The 17,271-nt window shown below is 33.8% G+C and overlaps 1 protein-coding gene across 3 annotated transcripts in view; it reads right to left on the bottom strand.

Annotated features, from left to right (window-relative positions):
* Positions 1–1,137: 1,137 nt before the first annotated feature.
* MIS18BP1 (MIS18 binding protein 1) overlaps positions 1,138–17,271 on the bottom strand; it is a 44,305-nt gene continuing 28,171 nt past the window's right edge. For all 3 annotated transcript variants that reach the window (XM_079126021.1, XM_079126020.1, XM_079126022.1), the window contains 8 exons: positions 17,037–17,130; positions 14,017–14,887; positions 11,586–11,758; positions 10,763–10,920; positions 7,613–7,761; positions 4,373–4,460; positions 2,392–2,443; positions 1,138–2,090 (listed from right to left, as the gene is read on the bottom strand). In XM_079126021.1, coding sequence (XP_078982147.1) covers positions 1,987–2,090; positions 2,392–2,443; positions 4,373–4,460; positions 7,613–7,761; positions 10,763–10,920; positions 11,586–11,758; positions 14,017–14,887; positions 17,037–17,130 — 1,689 coding nt within the window. In that variant the 3' untranslated portion in view covers positions 1,138–1,986. The remainder of the gene's footprint in view (positions 2,091–2,391; positions 2,444–4,372; positions 4,461–7,612; positions 7,762–10,762; positions 10,921–11,585; positions 11,759–14,016; positions 14,888–17,036; positions 17,131–17,271) is intronic.

Genomic DNA, 17,271 nt, shown 5'->3' with positions numbered 1-17,271 from the left:
AAGTATGCTGGAAGTATGCCGCGTCCCTTCACAATTTCACACTGACCTGGGCTGGGTGACTTCTTTGTAAGCATCTCCCAAAGATACCACATACTCTCTGACTCTCCATATGTCCTCTCACCAGATAAAACATTGCACAAATTAACGTGATGTGAGAGAATAAAGAATTTGTTACGTTTGCTATGTGGAGAGCTTGCTTTAATTCTGGCTTCCAACAGCCTCCTCCTGTACTGTCATTGGTGTCCCTTAATCTATTAATCTTACTGATTACTAATCCATCTTATTATTTTAGTCCTTCAGCCCTTAAAGTCTTTGGCTTTTTCACTTTTAAGCTTTCTTCAGAGAGATTACTTACCTTATCTTAAACGTTATTAGTTTATTTTATGACCTAACAGAAATGGACGAGTACCAGGAACCTGGCAGGGTGGGATACAAAAAAAAAGTAGAAAAGGACATTGAAGGAGTTTTGATAGGACATGGGGAATATGAGCACTGAGGGTCAGACTTTGGGTCTGGGTTAAGTCTATGCCATTCCATAATTACCTTTTTGTTTTCTGTTATGGGATTTGGCTTTTAATCTTTGCTTTCTAGAGCTGGGGTTGAAGCTTAAGTGGTAGAGCACTTGCCTAGCATGTGTGAGGCACTGGGTTTGATTCTTAGCACCACATACAAATAAATAAAATAAAAGTCCAACAACAACTAAAAAATATATATATTTTTTAAATTTGCTTTCTGTTATAAACTGCTTTTGTGTTATGGATTTCTTAACTTCTAAAACACTACATTAACTTCAAGCACATATCAAATACTGGCAACTAAGTTTTAAATGGTATTTTTTAGGGCTACTACAAAATAAACCTTTCATACCCTTCTTTTCCTTTATTCCATCCTACATCTACTAAGAGTTTGGGGGGCAGAAATAATCGTAGTAGTTTAAAGAAGGATAGACCAATTGTACTACTTTAATCTTTCTAGAAGTGCTATAGTTACATAAATGATTGTTACTGACTACATTCTTTAGAAACAAGAAAATGTTATTTTCTACTAAAAGTTCAGATAGTTTTTGCATGGAACTTAATCAGCACCATTAACAAAATGTGTATTTATTTCTCTGATCTGTTAAAAAAAAAAAACAACAACCTAGAAACAAATACTACAAAAACTAACTTTATTTGAACAGTCTAATAGGACAGAGTCAATGAATGTGTACTATAAACAGAGGGAAAATATTTTATGTCAAATTTTGTAACATGATGTCAGAATTAAGCTAAAAGGTTATTTCTAAAGAGCTGTAAGTGAAATAAAGGATGTTTACTATGATACAACATTCATTAACTTGGCTCTTGTAATGGTGGATCAATTCACTGATTGTATAATTTATTTTTACTGAGACAAAATTTAAGCTATGTCTACAAATGAAAGCAGGGCTGTAGAATGCAACGGAATTTGTTCTCTGGTAAAATATTTATACATTAATAAAGTTATATAGGTTTCATATAGAGATCAATCAGTTTTTAAAAAAACGAGAAATATCAAATAGTTCCAACAACATGTAATTTAAACATTAAATCAACTCTGGCTTATAACAACAGGCAGTGACAAAGGCTAAAAAGTTTTCATGAATTTAGTGGTCACCAATCCAACTTCTTTCATCTTCCCACCTCCCCTTTCTAGGGTAGCAAAACTTTAAAAAAGTCTACTTGGGACATGATTTCATTAAATCATTAAAGTAAACAGACTTAGATGCTTATAAGAGACAACTATATTTTAATATTACAAAACCAGATTTACAGCTATCTAAAGTTGCAGCAATGAGAAATATTGTACAGGATATTTTAATTTGAATACAAACATAACACCTTTGAAAAAATAATCCACATTTTCATATGAAGCTATATTATGAAGAAAATGCTTATTCATCAAATGAAGACACTAACACTAACACACAGCTTTATGATAAAAACCTTTAAAATTTTCTCATTTTTACTATGCAGAATCAGAATTTGAAAAATAGTAATCTTTCTCTTCTTCATCTAAAGGTTCCACAGCATTATTGAAAAGTTTTCCAATACCAGAGTTTTCTCCTAAATCTGTAAAGAGATGTTTAATTAAAAAGGATTAATACATATCCAACTAATTTTAGTGAAACTGAAGATAAGTGGAAGGAACTAAATAGTAGTCGTTCTCTTTGGAGCCAATTAATTTTAGGATCATCTAAATAAAGATTACGGTAGAGGGCTGGAGTTGTGGCTCAGTGCGTGTGAGACCTTGCATTCGATCCTTAGCAACGCATATAAAGAAATAAATAAAAGATCCATTGACAACTAAAAAATATTTTTAAAAAATTACCATGTAATAGATCCTTACCTACAAAATGAATGAATAAATTACCTTGGTTAAACAGGATTTTTCTTGATGTTGGAGTTGGGAAATTGGTTTCAACCTATAAAAGAGTTCTCATTAGTAGCTAAATGGTATGTACTTTGATGCCTCCTCAAGCCTAGACAAATTTAAGTATGCTTTATCCCCACAGAATAACAGTTAAATCACTTAGTTATCTGTCAAAAGCCTAATTCTCTTTTTGAGTTCATCCAGGGCAAAAAAATCAATGTTGTTTCTTATTGTTGGTAAACATTACTATAAGAAAACATAAATGAATGCTACAATGGCTAAAGCTTCTAAAAATTGCCAATATACTAAGTATTTATTTCATTTAAATATTTAATAATCCTGGACTAGTAAACTTAAAATATACTTTATCATAATCGAAATAACTGAATATTTGGAATAGACTAGAAAATATAACAATAAACCTCTTACGCTAAGTATTGATGTGAGAAACTTCAGATTAAAATTTCATGGTCAGATACTGATGCAAATGACCTTTTCCCCCTTTGTGTAAAGAGGAAAAACACTATTACATCATTCAGCCCTCAAAATAATTCACTAACATAAAACAATATCATTATCCCATTGCCATACAACACATGAAATAAGATTAAAAAGCTCAAGAAGGAGCTGGGGTTGTGGCTCAGTGGTAGAGAACTTTCCTAGCATATGTGAGGTGCTGGGTTTGATTCTTGGCATCACATGTAAATAAGTGAATAAAATAAAGGTCTAGCAATATCTAAAAAATAATAATTTATAAAAAGCTCAAGTAGCATTGGGCATGGTGTACAGTAGGAATCCCAGCTAGTCATGAGGCTAATGCAGGATAATTGTATATTTTGAGTCCAGCCTGGGTAATTCAGTGAGACCTTGTCTCAAAAAGGGCTGGGGATGTAGCTCAGTTGTACAGCACCCCTGGGTTCAATCCCCGGCTGTTTTCCCAAAGGAATGTGGGATTGGAGAAAGGGAATCTTAAGGATCACGAGGAGTCTGGCTAGTTCATTTATGGAGTTCATATTTCTTTGGAAGAATGGAATCCCCAGACTGATTTTAAAGCAAGGTCCTAGTGAGGTACCTACTATTTCCTGTGTATAAGTAAAGCTCAGGAACATGGATGTGATTATGTAATCCTAATATTTAAAGACTCAGAGAGGAATTATACTCTAGGCAGTATGCTGCATAAACATTTCTTAGGGAAGAAGAGATGGCCATAACCTGGCTTTAAAGGAGTACTTTTAGGGTATCAATTTCCCCTAATCTGCCCCCATAAATTATTCTGAATTAGATTTTCTAAAATCCTACTACTTATATCTGGTTATCAGTAACAAAATCAAAGTAAAAATGTAAAAAAACAATTCAAGGGGATAAAGGATTCTCCTAATTTTTTCTCGAGGGTATATATATCTTTCTATTTTGGCAACCTTGAGTTAAAAGTTTTTTTTCTGTAATTGGATTTTAAATATTGAAATGAAAAAATTAAGTAGATGAATCTGAAAACCATCTGAAACTATTTTAAAGTTGTATGGAAGTCGATGAAATGTCTTCTATGAAAATCATGAGTCAACTAGTCTGATTACTCCCTTGTAACTGAATAGATACTTATTTTTTTGTGATGCTGGGGATCAAACCCAGGGCCTCATGCATGCTAGGCAAATGCTCTACCACTGAGCCACATCCCCAGCCTGATACTATCTTTTTTTTTTTTTTTTTTTTTTTAATACACGTTGAAATAACCTTCCCTGAGCTATATTTTTCCCCACTGTACCTCACTTCCCAAGTGGAAACTTTTACTCATTCTCACCTTGATCAAATGGTGAGCTGCCATCTATAATCTTACAGTAGTTATCATAGCTACATATTAGAATTCATTTATGTTAGATTTTAAGTAACTGCGGGGCATGGACTATTATATAGCTATTAAAGCACATAATATCTTATAGTTGTTTTACAGATAAATGTTGGAAAAGATAATAAAAATACTTACCTTTTTTTTCTTAACATTGCCCCAGACAATCCCACCATTACTTTTATGATTTTTTTGCATACGATAAACATACTTATCACAATCATTCCTGTTGAAATACAAAATAATTTCAAGTCAACATTAACTGTAATATTTTTACCTACAGGTTGAAAAGTAATTGATAAAATCTAAAATCTACTTCAATCTTAAAAAAGTAGGTTTTCATTGGGCCAGGTGGCACACGACTTTTAATCCTAGCAGCTGACCCAAGGTAGATCAAAAGTTCAAAGCCAGCCTCAGCAACTTAGTGAGACCCTATTTCAAAATAAAAAATTAAATAAAAGAGGGCTGGGAATGTGGTTCAGTGGTTCAGAGCCCCTGGGTTCAGTCTCCAGTACAAAAAAAAAAAAAAAAAAAAAAGACTTTCAGTAGTGAAGATGAGAATGCATACTATAGAAAAGAACAAAATGCTGCCATCGAACATTTCCCATCTCTTTTCCATCTCTATCTTGCTGCCTCTTCTAAAACTCTCAGAGACTTCCTGTTAGACTCCCTTTGTTATATTTACCCCTTTTCCTGTTCATGTCCTTCTAGTGAAGGACAGATTGAATTTCACAGCTGATAACTTTAAGGCTATGCCTGGTGATGCATACTCTGAATTTATATTCTCCAATTGTGTTTGGTTTTCAATCGCTCAGCTTTTATTTCTCCATAATTATATATTTCCCATGCCAACTATGAAGTTTTTTATTTTTCATTTCTTTTTACCTTATCTCTACTCCAGCTCAGTCTCAGAACATAGGATTGATTTATAATTTACAGATGAAAATTGAAGCCAAAACATAATGGTTGTTTTCAATTCCCTATCCCTGCAATTTCTAGTTCTACTTATGATAGTAAACATCAGCTGAACAATTATCTTCTCCCTTGGCCCTGAGATCTCAGCACCTCCTAAGTATATTGTACAATAAAAACTGAAGTCTTCTACTTTAAAGTGATAAATTTCATTATTTAAAATTCTTGTAAAAAGTAGTAGAGCTGGTGAAATCAAGAAATAGCACAGAAACAACATGTATCCCATTTGTTTACAATAAAAATAAATTAAAAAAAAAAAAGAAATAGCAAAGGTTTAGAAAACTCAATTTAAGTACAAAAGTTTTGAGGAAAGACAGATTCACTGTAGTCTGTTAGGTATTTGCCCTATAAGGGAAAAAAAAAGTCCTACATTATTATAAAAGCAGTATAAACAGAAAACAACCTTCCCTTGAAGATTAAACAAAAACAGACTCATACCAGTGTTATTCCACAGTGTACAGATAATAGCTGTTGATGTTTTGGTCAAAATATTTCCTTTCTTTTAAGAAGTCATGTTGTATAAAACTGAGATCATGCCATATTCTATTTTATTTAATTTTTAAAAACTAATATCCACTGAACATTATTCCATGTCAACAGTTTTTGAAGACATGATTTTTAATGTTACATATCTTTCTGTTAATTGGACAAAAATTTCATTAATGTTCCCTTATTTTTGGACTTTTAGGTTATTTTCATATTTTCAGTATGCTTTGTCATGAATATCCTTGTTCAGACAAATATAAAAACATGCTTGCCTAGATCTCTTATTTCCTTAAAGCTGATGAAAAAAATTCATATTTTTAAAGCTTTTCATGATTTGGACAACATACTTATGAAAACTGCTCAAAGTTATACTCAGTATACTTTCACCTGCACTAAATATTAAAACAAAATTTAAAATAAAATTTGTGAATTGAGAAGGAAATATAATTTTTCCTCCAATAAAAATGTAAATTAAAGTTTCATTGAGCTTCATGAGAGTACTGAATAGTTTTTCTGTCATTATTTGGCTTCTGACTCTCACAGTATAGAAATGGATCTTACTAGGATCAACATTTTTTTAAATTTTTATTTTTTTAGTTTATTTATTTTTATGTGGTGCTGAGGATCGAACCCAGTGCCTCACACGTACTGGGCAAGTGCTCTACCGCTGAGCCACAATCTAAGCCCCTAAGATCAGCATTTTAAATTGCCATATAGAATAGCCATCATTGTGACACCCGACTATTGGACACTCCTATTTCTTAATTTTATTTATATTTCAAATTGTTCTTATATACACATAATTCAAGATTAAAGTCACTCTTTCGTTCATCCCTGGGTCCCTTCCTTAAAGACTGCAAATTTTTCAGATTCTTACCTATCTTGTCAAGAGATATTTAATTTAATAAAAGCAAGTATACACATACATATGCATATATAGGGCCTCTATGCAAATAATAACAAATTATTCACTGCATCGTACATTTTTAATTAATATATCTTGGGCATTTGACCATAGTAGTAATAAGAAATTTCTTTATTAATTTGTATGATGGCATAATATATCAGAATTCATCTTTAGAGTCCCTACTGATAAGGATTTGAATTCTGCCATTGTAACAATACTGAATATTAGCTGTACATTCACAATTCAAAAATAAAATTCCTAAAAAAAATAAAATAAAATAAAAATAGAATTCCTGGGTCAAAGGTCATGTATGTTTATCCACATTAACAGATTCTGACAAATCGTTGTTGCAGAGTCTACTTATTTATATTTATTCTTTCAAACTACAGATTGAACCAAGGGGAATTTTACCACCTATTCCCCCAAAGTCCTTTTTGTTTTTTATTTTGAGACAAGGCCTTGCTAAGTTGCTGGCTTGCCTCAAACTTTCGATCTTCCTCATCCTCCAGAGTGGCTGGGATTATAGGTGTGTGCCACAGCACCTGGCAGATTGCACTGATTTACCTTTATATTAAGAAATGCATGAGAAAAGCTTCTGTTTTCTTGTTAATTTGTAGGAAACATTAGGGAATAAATTGAAGTAAATTCTTTTTTGACTGTGATAAATTGAAGTAAATTCTTTTCTGAGATTATCTGTCTTTTGAATGTTTGTGGTAGTTAATACCAGGTGAAATGCATAAAACTTTTTTATATGGCTGACTTTATGAATCTTTTCATTTGTGGCTTCTGGACTTTGCATCACAGTTAGAAAAACCTTCTAACATACCATCTTCCTGCCTCAGCTTCTTGAGTAGCCGGGATTACAGGTGTGCACCATCATGCTTGGCCCATCATTCTTAAATAATGATAATTCTTCCCATTACTACATCTGTGTTCCTCAACTCATGAAATATTCAAATGTTGCTCAATATGCTGATGCATAAAATTAACATATCACATGCATAAATATTCACCTTTTTACAGAGACCAGCATGCCAGGACTGACATGCTGACACTGAGGAGTTTCTGCCAGTGGAAAGATAACTGATGATGGAGTTGTTGGATTTCTGTCCATATTTGGCAGGATATCATCAGCATCTTGACTGTACTGGAAACTTGGTAACTAGAAAACAAATATTTTCAGCAGACACACATAAAAATGAATTTATTTTCATTATCATAAAATGATTTTTAGTGAATTGTTTTCCTCCTTATAATTTTCCAAATTAGATAATTAAAAACAGTAGATGACAGAATCACTAAAAACAAAACACTTTTTTTTGCATGTAAAATGGAGACAGTAACACTAAAGACTAAAGGCTGTTTAGACCAGAAGTATGCAAATGATTTTTGTAGAATCAGATGGTAAATACTTTAGGATTTATGGCCTACACAGTCTTTGTCCCAACTACTCAAATGTGTCACTCGCATGAAAGCAGACGTAGATAATAATATGCAAACAAATGGACACCTCTGTGAAACAGATGATAAACTGAATTTGACCAAAAGGCCCACAGTTTGCTGACTTTAGGTGTAGAAATAATAACAATTAATTGATTCACTATTATAATTGGCCCTTAGTAGGGACTCATGCAGTGTTAAAGATCTTTATACTGAAATTGTAGATAAAGTAGACCTATGCCATAGAAAATGAGCTAATTCACTTTCCATTTCTATCTGCTTCTAATGTTGTTACTATTGTATTTAGTCCTAAACCTCCATGTCTAGAGCATGCAATGATGTGGGGTAACATAAAGGGTACGACCTCTACTGGCCACGATGTAGTGAAGGGAACACAGCACAGGCCTCGGTTGGCCCTTAAAATACATCCTTCTACAACTTGTGTAAGCAAAAAGGAGGCAGAAATAATGCCACTACTATTTTCTGCCAGGCACTGAGTACTAGCCTTGTTAAATTTTAGGAGATGATTTGACAACAATACCAAGAAACAGGTAGCTGAAAAAATTACTCAGTTATCATATTTATTAATTCAATTGTCATAGACACATATTTGTGCATTACTTTAATCCTAATATATTTAACATTTAGATTATAAAGTAGTCTTAAATTTGCACTTAATATTTGTACTGTATTTCACAGTTTATGAAAAACATTTACTGGATATATTGTTTCCAGTTTTTTGCTATAAAGATAAATCTGGAATGAGTATTTGCAAAGATTTTAAGCTTCTAAATTTCTTAGGATGAACTCTTAAGAACAGAATTTATCTTTATAGCTTTTGTAATATATTACCATAATGCTTTCTAAAAGGTATGATTCCATTGATGTATGACTGCATCAATATCAGACTTTCTTTTGTTAGCTGTGGACATTTTGACTTATTTTTTAAAAGTCAATAATATAGAAGGTATATAGATATATACCTCCCTATACCTATACATATATATTTTTGTATCACTGGGGACTGAACCAGCGGGGCTCTACCGCTGAGCCTAGCCCCATGTTTCCTGGAAAATTTGAGACCAAATTGGGGACCTTCATTCCTCAGCTTCCTGCATTGCTGTGATTATAGGCATATGCCACAGCACTTAGGAAAAAAAACTAAAACAAACAAAAAACCCCACCCAACTGTTCGTTACATTGATTTTTGTATTTCTTTTTTAGTCTCTACTAAATATTGCTATGATGTTTACTATTACTTTCCTACTGATTTGGGGTTTGATTTACTCTTATTTTTCTAGTTTCTTGAGTTGTAATGTTCGACTATTTATTTGGCATCTTTCTCATTTTTTTTTTTTTTTTTTTTCGGTGCTGGGGATCAAACCCAGGGCCTTGTGCTTGCAAGGCAAGCACTCTACCGACTGAGCTATCTCCCCAGCCCTCTCATTTTTAATGTAGGGGTTTATGGCTAACTTTCTTCTTAGTATGACTTTTACTGTATTCCTTGGGTTTTGGTATGTTGTGCTCATATTCGTTTGTTCCAAGGAATTGTTTAATTTACTTTTTTATTTCCTCACTGGCCAATGGTAATTTAAGAGTATATTTAGTTTTCATGTATAAATTAAGTTTCTCTTAGTGGTTTTTCAGGCACCACTGGTGTGGGCTCCACTGCTGGGAGGGGCATCTAGCAATGCCAGCTGTAGCAATGCTGGAACTACTGAGTATATACACTTGGCAGAGGCGGTGTAGGGCATATGCTCTCAAGCCAATGGGTAGGTGGCCAATGGGGCTGGTGGTAATGTTAGCAAGTGAAAAGGTATGGGTACCAGGTCCAGGGGGGAAATGCCTTGGTATCTTGGGTCCTGGGGGTATCCCCTACTGCTGAGTTTAACCACATGCCTAGGGCACTATGCAGGCCTGAGTGGTGCAGTCAATTGCACCTTGGGTCTAGTTGGGTTTGTAAGGCTGAAGCCCTCTGTCTTAGTACAGTAGAATATCTATGGGGCCCATGAGATTGGGATATACAGAGGCTTCTGGTCCCCTAGGGCAGTAGAAATTCCAACTGTGACTATTTCTCAAGATGGTGTCAAGCTACAGCAGTCTAGGCTCTTGGAATGTAGTTATCTATCTGTTGCTCTGGTCTTCTCTGTAGAAAAAGAAAAGGAGAGCTGAGAACCTCTATTTGGCCATCTTGGAATCTCCTTACATTTTAAACACGTTTTGACCTATTTCTTTCTTTTCTATTTGGTTTCACAATATTACTTTTGAACCACTGAAGGACAGACTCTAGAAACTGGTGAAAATGGCATATACCAGAAGATCGCTTCCTAACCTATTCTTTAGTCACATCTATAAAACTTATTCATCCTTGGCTGAAATATTAGTGATGAACACTAACCATACATAAAAATGAAAGGTATAAAATACAGTCAATATAAGAAGCTGGGTGTGGTGGCACACACCTCTAATCCCAGTGACTTAGAGGGCTAAGGCAGGAGGATCAAAAGTTCAAAGCCAGTCTCAGCAACTTAGCAAGACCCTGTTCCAAAATAAAAAATAAAAGGGCTTGGGATGTAGCTCAGTGGTGAAGTGTCCCTGGGTTTAATCCCTGGTACAAAAAAAAAAGAAAAAATCCTAAAACTAAAACCAAAACCAAAACCAAAAAACCAAAAAAATCAGCATAGGTTAAGAAAACAATGATTTCATGCATTTGAGACTCTTACCAATACTCTTCGATTCTGTAAAGGTGTTGTACTGAAAAAATCATCATGGTCATCTTTTGGCAACTGTTCCAGAAAATTCCTCATTTGTTGTTTCCTTTTAAGAGTTCCCACTTTGGCAGTTATCTTAATACTCTGCTTTTTATCATTGTCTCTCTCACCTTAAGAGTTATCAAAAACATTTTGATTAGGATTTAGTCATATAGTAACTGCTTTAAAGTTAACAGCTTCTATTATTTTAAGTATCCTATATAACAAAAGATTCTACATTGACATCTGTGTAGTATGATTAGCCTACATGAAACTCATTAAATTATGTTAAGATTAGGCACGATGAGGTTAAAGAGATTGTTACCCTGTGAGAAAGGCTATGTCCCATACCTCTGCTACTAAATGTCTGATTTGGTTATTTAGCTAAAATGTAAAACTTAGTGAATTATCTCTCTGACTCTTATTATAGGACTTCTTTTGCATAAAACACCTTTTACTAGAACCGTGGACGTGAGCATGTAATCCTGGGACTATGAAGACTAAATTTATTCTCAGTTTTCTTGTGAGTTACTACAGAGCCCTAGTCAAGTGGTGTCAATCAATTAGATCCTCAGAATAATAATTCAGGTACTGAATCTTTAATTTCAGATTTCCTAGAACAAATTGAAAGGCTACAAAACTACTACTGATGGAAGTAGCTATACAGGTTAACACTTAAAAAAATACCTACAATACACCTATAACATACTATAATAAGACTCATGGGTAAATATAAAATACACTGGTGAGTGATAAGAAATCTGTACTGAGCACTAGGAAAAATTACAAAGGTTACCATTTTGGTCTTTGGAATTGGCTTGCTTTTTCTTACTGACATTTTTCTGAGGACCTTTTCCTCGAGGATCTTCCATATATTTCTTCTGGCATTCTTTAGCAGTTCGAGAACCTACTATCATAGCTACATCTGACCAGAAACCAGGTTTGTGCTTCGGAAGAGATGCAACAGCACTGTGGAAGACCAAAATCAGTTAAGCAAGAAGCAAGTCAAATCTCCTGAAAGCATAACCATTGAGTAAATGAGGTTTACTGGGCTGAAGGAATTTTACCAAAACCATTCTAGATAACTTTTTGGAAAAAAGACGTTATTCCTCTGCTTAGTAACTTACTCTAAGTGCTTAAAATATGAAGACATAATTTTACGTATCTATTAGAATCTTTTTTTCTTTTTTTGCGGTGCTGGGGTTTGAACCCAGGGCTTTGTGCATGCAAGGCAAGCACTCTACCAACTGAGCTATATCCCCAGCCCTCCAACTCTCTTCTTAATACAGTGACTGCCAAATCTATCTCTCTGGCCCTGAATTCTTTTATTTAGATTTGTATTTAACTTTTCCCTGCTGGATATCACTGTATAAGGTCTGACTTAATACAATTAAGGTTGAGAACTTTATTTTTGGTTGATAAAAACAAACTTTCCCATGCCTCCACCCACTTTGCCTGCCCATTTTAATTTCTGGAAATGTAATTCTTTCTAAAACTAGGTTTAAATTCTTTGACGTAATTGATTTTTTTAAAATCTCATTAATTACCAAAGAGATATTCCATAGGGTCATTCTTTCTACAGCTTATTTTCTTGACACTACTCCTTTTCAGACCTTTGATTACTTTTGCCTGGACTCTGGAAGTAGCCTTACTTCTTGTTTTTTTTTTTCTTATGAACAACAAAAAACAATTTCAATTCTGACTGCAGGACCAAATAATCACTAGAGTGGTTTGAATATGCAAATTACTGTCATCTTTTACCTACTGAAGTGAAATCTTCAAGCATAGAGTCTGTTTTGTTTTTTTTCAGTACGGTAGAACCTAGAGGGATTCACCCCTGAGCTACATCCCCAGCCTTTTTATATGAGATAGGTTCCCAGTAAGGTGCCCAGGCTGGCCTCAAACTTGTGATTCCCCCTGCCTTAGTCTTTTGAGTCACTTGGATTACACATGTGCCACTGCACCTGACTTTTTTACTTATTTGCTCGCTTATTGCTTGCATTTTTACTATAAACTCTCAAATGATTCAAAAAAAAAAAAAAAAAGAGAGAGTTGGAATATGAGAGGACAAAAGATCACTGAGGAGGACACCATAAAGAAAGCAGCCTAGGGCTAGTGATATAGCTCCATTGGTAGAGTGCTTGTCTCCCATGCAAAAGGCCCTGGGTTCAATCCCCAGCACCACACACACACACAAAAAGCAGCTTAGAACAAGAACACTGAAGAATAAGAAGGAAGATTACCTTCTCTGTCTGAAAAGAAGGCAGAGGCCAGGAGTGGTAGTACACACCTGTAATCCCAGCAACTAGGGAGACCAAAGTAGGAGGAATGCAAATTCCAGATCAACCTCAGCAATTTACTAAGGACTCCATCTCAAAAATTAAAAAGGGTTGTGATGTAGCTCAGTGGTAAAGCATCCCTACGTTTAATCCCCAGTAAAAAATGAATATACAAATGAATGAATAAAACAGAGGAGGAACATTTGGGAAACGGAAGAATATAATGTTATGGAGATGCCTGAGGAAAAAATGTTTCAAGAAACCAGATTTGACCAAATGTTATAAGATTGAAGGAAACATTCCTGTTATCCTCTCCTTTATTAATCACATCTTCCTTTTTTCCACTGGATCATTTCCATCAGCATACCGCTATACTCTGTCATCAGCCATCTTACAAATAAGCAAGTTAGCAAACAACTAACTTCCCTAATCTTCACATTTGCTTTTGGTCCCCCTGAATTTTTCTACTTCCCATTGTTGCCAGATTTTTTTGGATTGTCCATCTAGTTGTCTTTAATGTCTTTGCCCTTCCATTCATTCCTTTTTTTTTTTTTTTACATATTTTTAATTGTAGATGGGTACAGCACCTTTATTTTATTTATTTATTTTTCTGTGGTGCTGAGGATCAACCCAGTGCCTCACACATGCTAGGCAAGCGCTCTACCACTGAACCCCAGCCTCTCCCATTCATTCTTGATCACTCAATTAGGGCCTGGTTTCTGTACTACCACATTACCCAAACTGCTTGTCAAGTCTATGTAGACAAATCCAATTCTAACCATACCTGAGTTAGCCACAACAAATCAATCCTACTCTTTTGAAAAACTAACTATTGGCATCTTATAGTAATAATGGTTACAAGTCACTAGAGTAGCTCCTTATTGATGTATTTTGTTTTTAACTCTTGTAGCCACTGTACATAGTTCAGAGTTATATTTAAGTACTTACCAATGAAGTTTCTGTAACTCCTCCTCATTCCATTCCTCATCTTGAATTAAGGAAGGTAAACATTCTAAGGGGTGCTTGTTAGTTTTATCAGATCTCATTCCCTCAATAACTGGTAGCTTATTCCTAACATCAGATTTCAGACTAGTTTCTTTACCAGAAGATCTAGGTTTCTTTTGTTTAATATGAAATTCATTTTCACTTTCCTCAGTTTCAGATTCTGAAATCGCTGAGATATTCCTTGTGGTATTTCTTGTGTTTTTTCTCTGCTGACCCATTGTTTCCTTGGTATTTCTTGCTCTGGTTTTCTTAACCTCTACTTTCCTTCTAATTTCCTTTTCTGTTTCACTTTCTTCACTTGACAAATTTGATGAGGACTGATGGTTGCAAAAAGACATAGCTACTTGAGTTTCAATTTTCTTCAATTTTGATAGCGATCTGGAATTTTCCTTAAAGTCACAGGTGACCATTTGTTCATTTATAGGGCTAGGCATTTTAATTTTCTGGTTGACAGTGAGTAAATGACATGCCTCACAATCTTCCTTGTTATTATTATTATGATGAACACTACACTCAAATGTATTTTCCAAAGTCTCAGTGGCTATACTCATGGGACTCACAGTTTTGTTTAAGTCTGACTTGTAAGTTTCTTCCTGATGCTTTGGTACTGCAAAGTCTGTTACTGCTTTAATGGTGTCAGAGGACAGATTATACTTCATGCACCTTTGCTCTATCAATTTTTTAGTTTTAAGTGGTGTTACTAAAATATAAGCCTCCTTCTGCTTGAGAGCCATGTATTTTCTTTCTTCATCTGAGCAAAACTGTTCTCTTGAGGTTAGAATATCAATGGGTACATTCAGTTCTTCAGTTCTCTCTTTAATTTCACAAGAAAAAACCAGAGACCAAAATCTCGAATTAGCTCTCAATTAAGTATAGAAAAATATTTTAATGTTAATATTTCTTTCCAAGTTCCATTGTATATCCTACTGTCTTATTAATCTTCCTGAAGCACAGGTAAATTCAAATCATTGCTCTTTCAATTATAAACAAAATTATTTACATAAACCTATCAATGACCTCTCAGTCTACTGGTATACATAAAAGCTCCTCTACTAGGCCTTCAATAGAGTGCCAGTCTTTCACTGTCCTTAAATCTGCACCATATTCTATCAGACCATTTGCTGTTTCTCAGATTTGCTTGGTTCTTGGCTTTAATGCTTTTCACTGTATTTGTAAAGTTTCCTCACCCTTCTACAAACCAAATAACTACCTGTTTTGGTTTTATTCTCTAACCCAGTTAAACCACAAACTTTGTCTTGATCCCCCTCAACTGAATGAAAGCTCTTCTTTAAGCTTCCAGCATACTCTTAAAATCACACCATGTTTGAGAATGTGTCCTGCATTATAATTGCACACTGGACTTTTAATTAGATTGGAAAAAAAATTAATGATAAGAACTTTATTTTCATGTTTGGATATTTTTGCTGTTGCTCGTACAAATTTTTATACTGCAGACACTAAAATAAATCTGTTAAATTAATTCTCTGGAGCTAAAATATTTAGAAGACATTAAGAACACCACTAGGATCACTAAACCTTACTAGACATGTAAAATATGAAACAATAGTTGTGCTAGTTAAGGAACATGGAACATGGAACTTCAATCTGTATGGCTCTACCTCAACCCTGATGGTAGTCAGAGACAAACCTTTGCTAAATTTCTGCCACCTCCATGAATTATGGGAAAATAACCAAAATGAAATAACTGGAGATTCTTTATCATATCATATGTCACTAAAGAAAATATGCTGACTACAGTTCTCTAATTTGAAACTTGAGAAACCAGAAGCTAAACTAACTGAAATTCTAAATTACCATTGTAATTATAAATTCATATAAATTTAAAATCATTATACAAGGGGCTAGGGATATAGCTCAGTTGGTGGAGTGCTTGCCTCACAAGCTCTAGGCCCTGGGTTCAATCCCCAGCACCACAAAAATCATCATACAACAACAGACTACACATTTTATATGCTACTGTTGACAAGATCGACAACAAAATTAAAGACTAATTCAAAATACTGAATCTGGGAAGAAAAATCTCTAAATTATATTTCATGAAGAAGTGGTACTAATCAAAAGTAACCCAAATTTTTCTGTAAGATTTTTCAATGGCATCATATATCTTCAAATCATGAGCAAATTATTTTCCCCTAATTCCTCATATAATTCAAGTGTTCAACTAAAAATTGGAAAATTCTGAAATTCTAATTTTGAACACAACATTTCTATTCGAAATATTTTTAACCATTTTATTAAATAATAAAGATTCTGCCTATTCTGGATACTTTAACCTAATACATATGAATCTGGCAGACTAAGCAATATTGCTTTCCTCTCCACATTTATAAATATTCTTCATTTTCATTTCTTTTCAGATACAGGAATAAAAAACATAAAAAGAAAAAATGCTATTAGACTGATGGATTTAAATAAATATTCAATTTTGAACTCACTAATATTTAGAGAAAGGTTCTTTAAGTGTTGATACACAGGATTTCAATTAAATTTCTCTGAAAATCCACACAACACAAAACTAATTCATGGTATTCATTTTATGAAAGGATTCAGTCTTTAAACATTTTTATAAGTATATTTACGAATACATATAATTTTGTGATCTAAATAAAATTACTTTGTACCCAGGTCAGAAAAGGCAGGTCTGTGCATAATGTAGTATTTAAAGAAACTGACTATTATTATTATTTTTTTTTGTGGTGCTGGGGATTGAACCCAGGGCCTGTGCTTGCAAGGCAAGCACTCTACCAACTGAGCTATATGCCTAGCCCAGAAACTGATTATTTTATTATGCAAATCATTTCATGTAAAAATAACAAAACCAAACATTTAAAGCCATCAAAATAGTTTAGATTAGAAAATTTATAAGATCACCTTTATCATATTAAAAGCATTTCAACAGTAGCTTCCTCCTTATCATTACAAAAGCATTAAAGATATATTACCTTGCTTCTGACTTTCAATTATCCTCTCATTTATCTCTTCACAATTTTCATGTTTCTTTGAAGACAATTTTTTTTCTTTTTTTCCAATCAATTTCTTAAAAAAAAAAAAAAAAAAAAGATGACTTGCTTTTATTTCAACAACTACCATTTAAACATGATCTCAAGCATTTTCACAACATGCATCAAACCTACAAACTTCTTGGTACTTGTAGTTCTAAAAATTTCATTAGAAGCA

The sequence above is a fragment of the Sciurus vulgaris genome, assembly GCF_902686455.1.
Source record: "Sciurus vulgaris genome assembly, chromosome: 2".
Lineage (NCBI taxonomy): Eukaryota > Metazoa > Chordata > Mammalia > Rodentia > Sciuridae > Sciurus > Sciurus vulgaris.
This window is presented reverse-complemented; position numbering and strand designations above follow the sequence as displayed.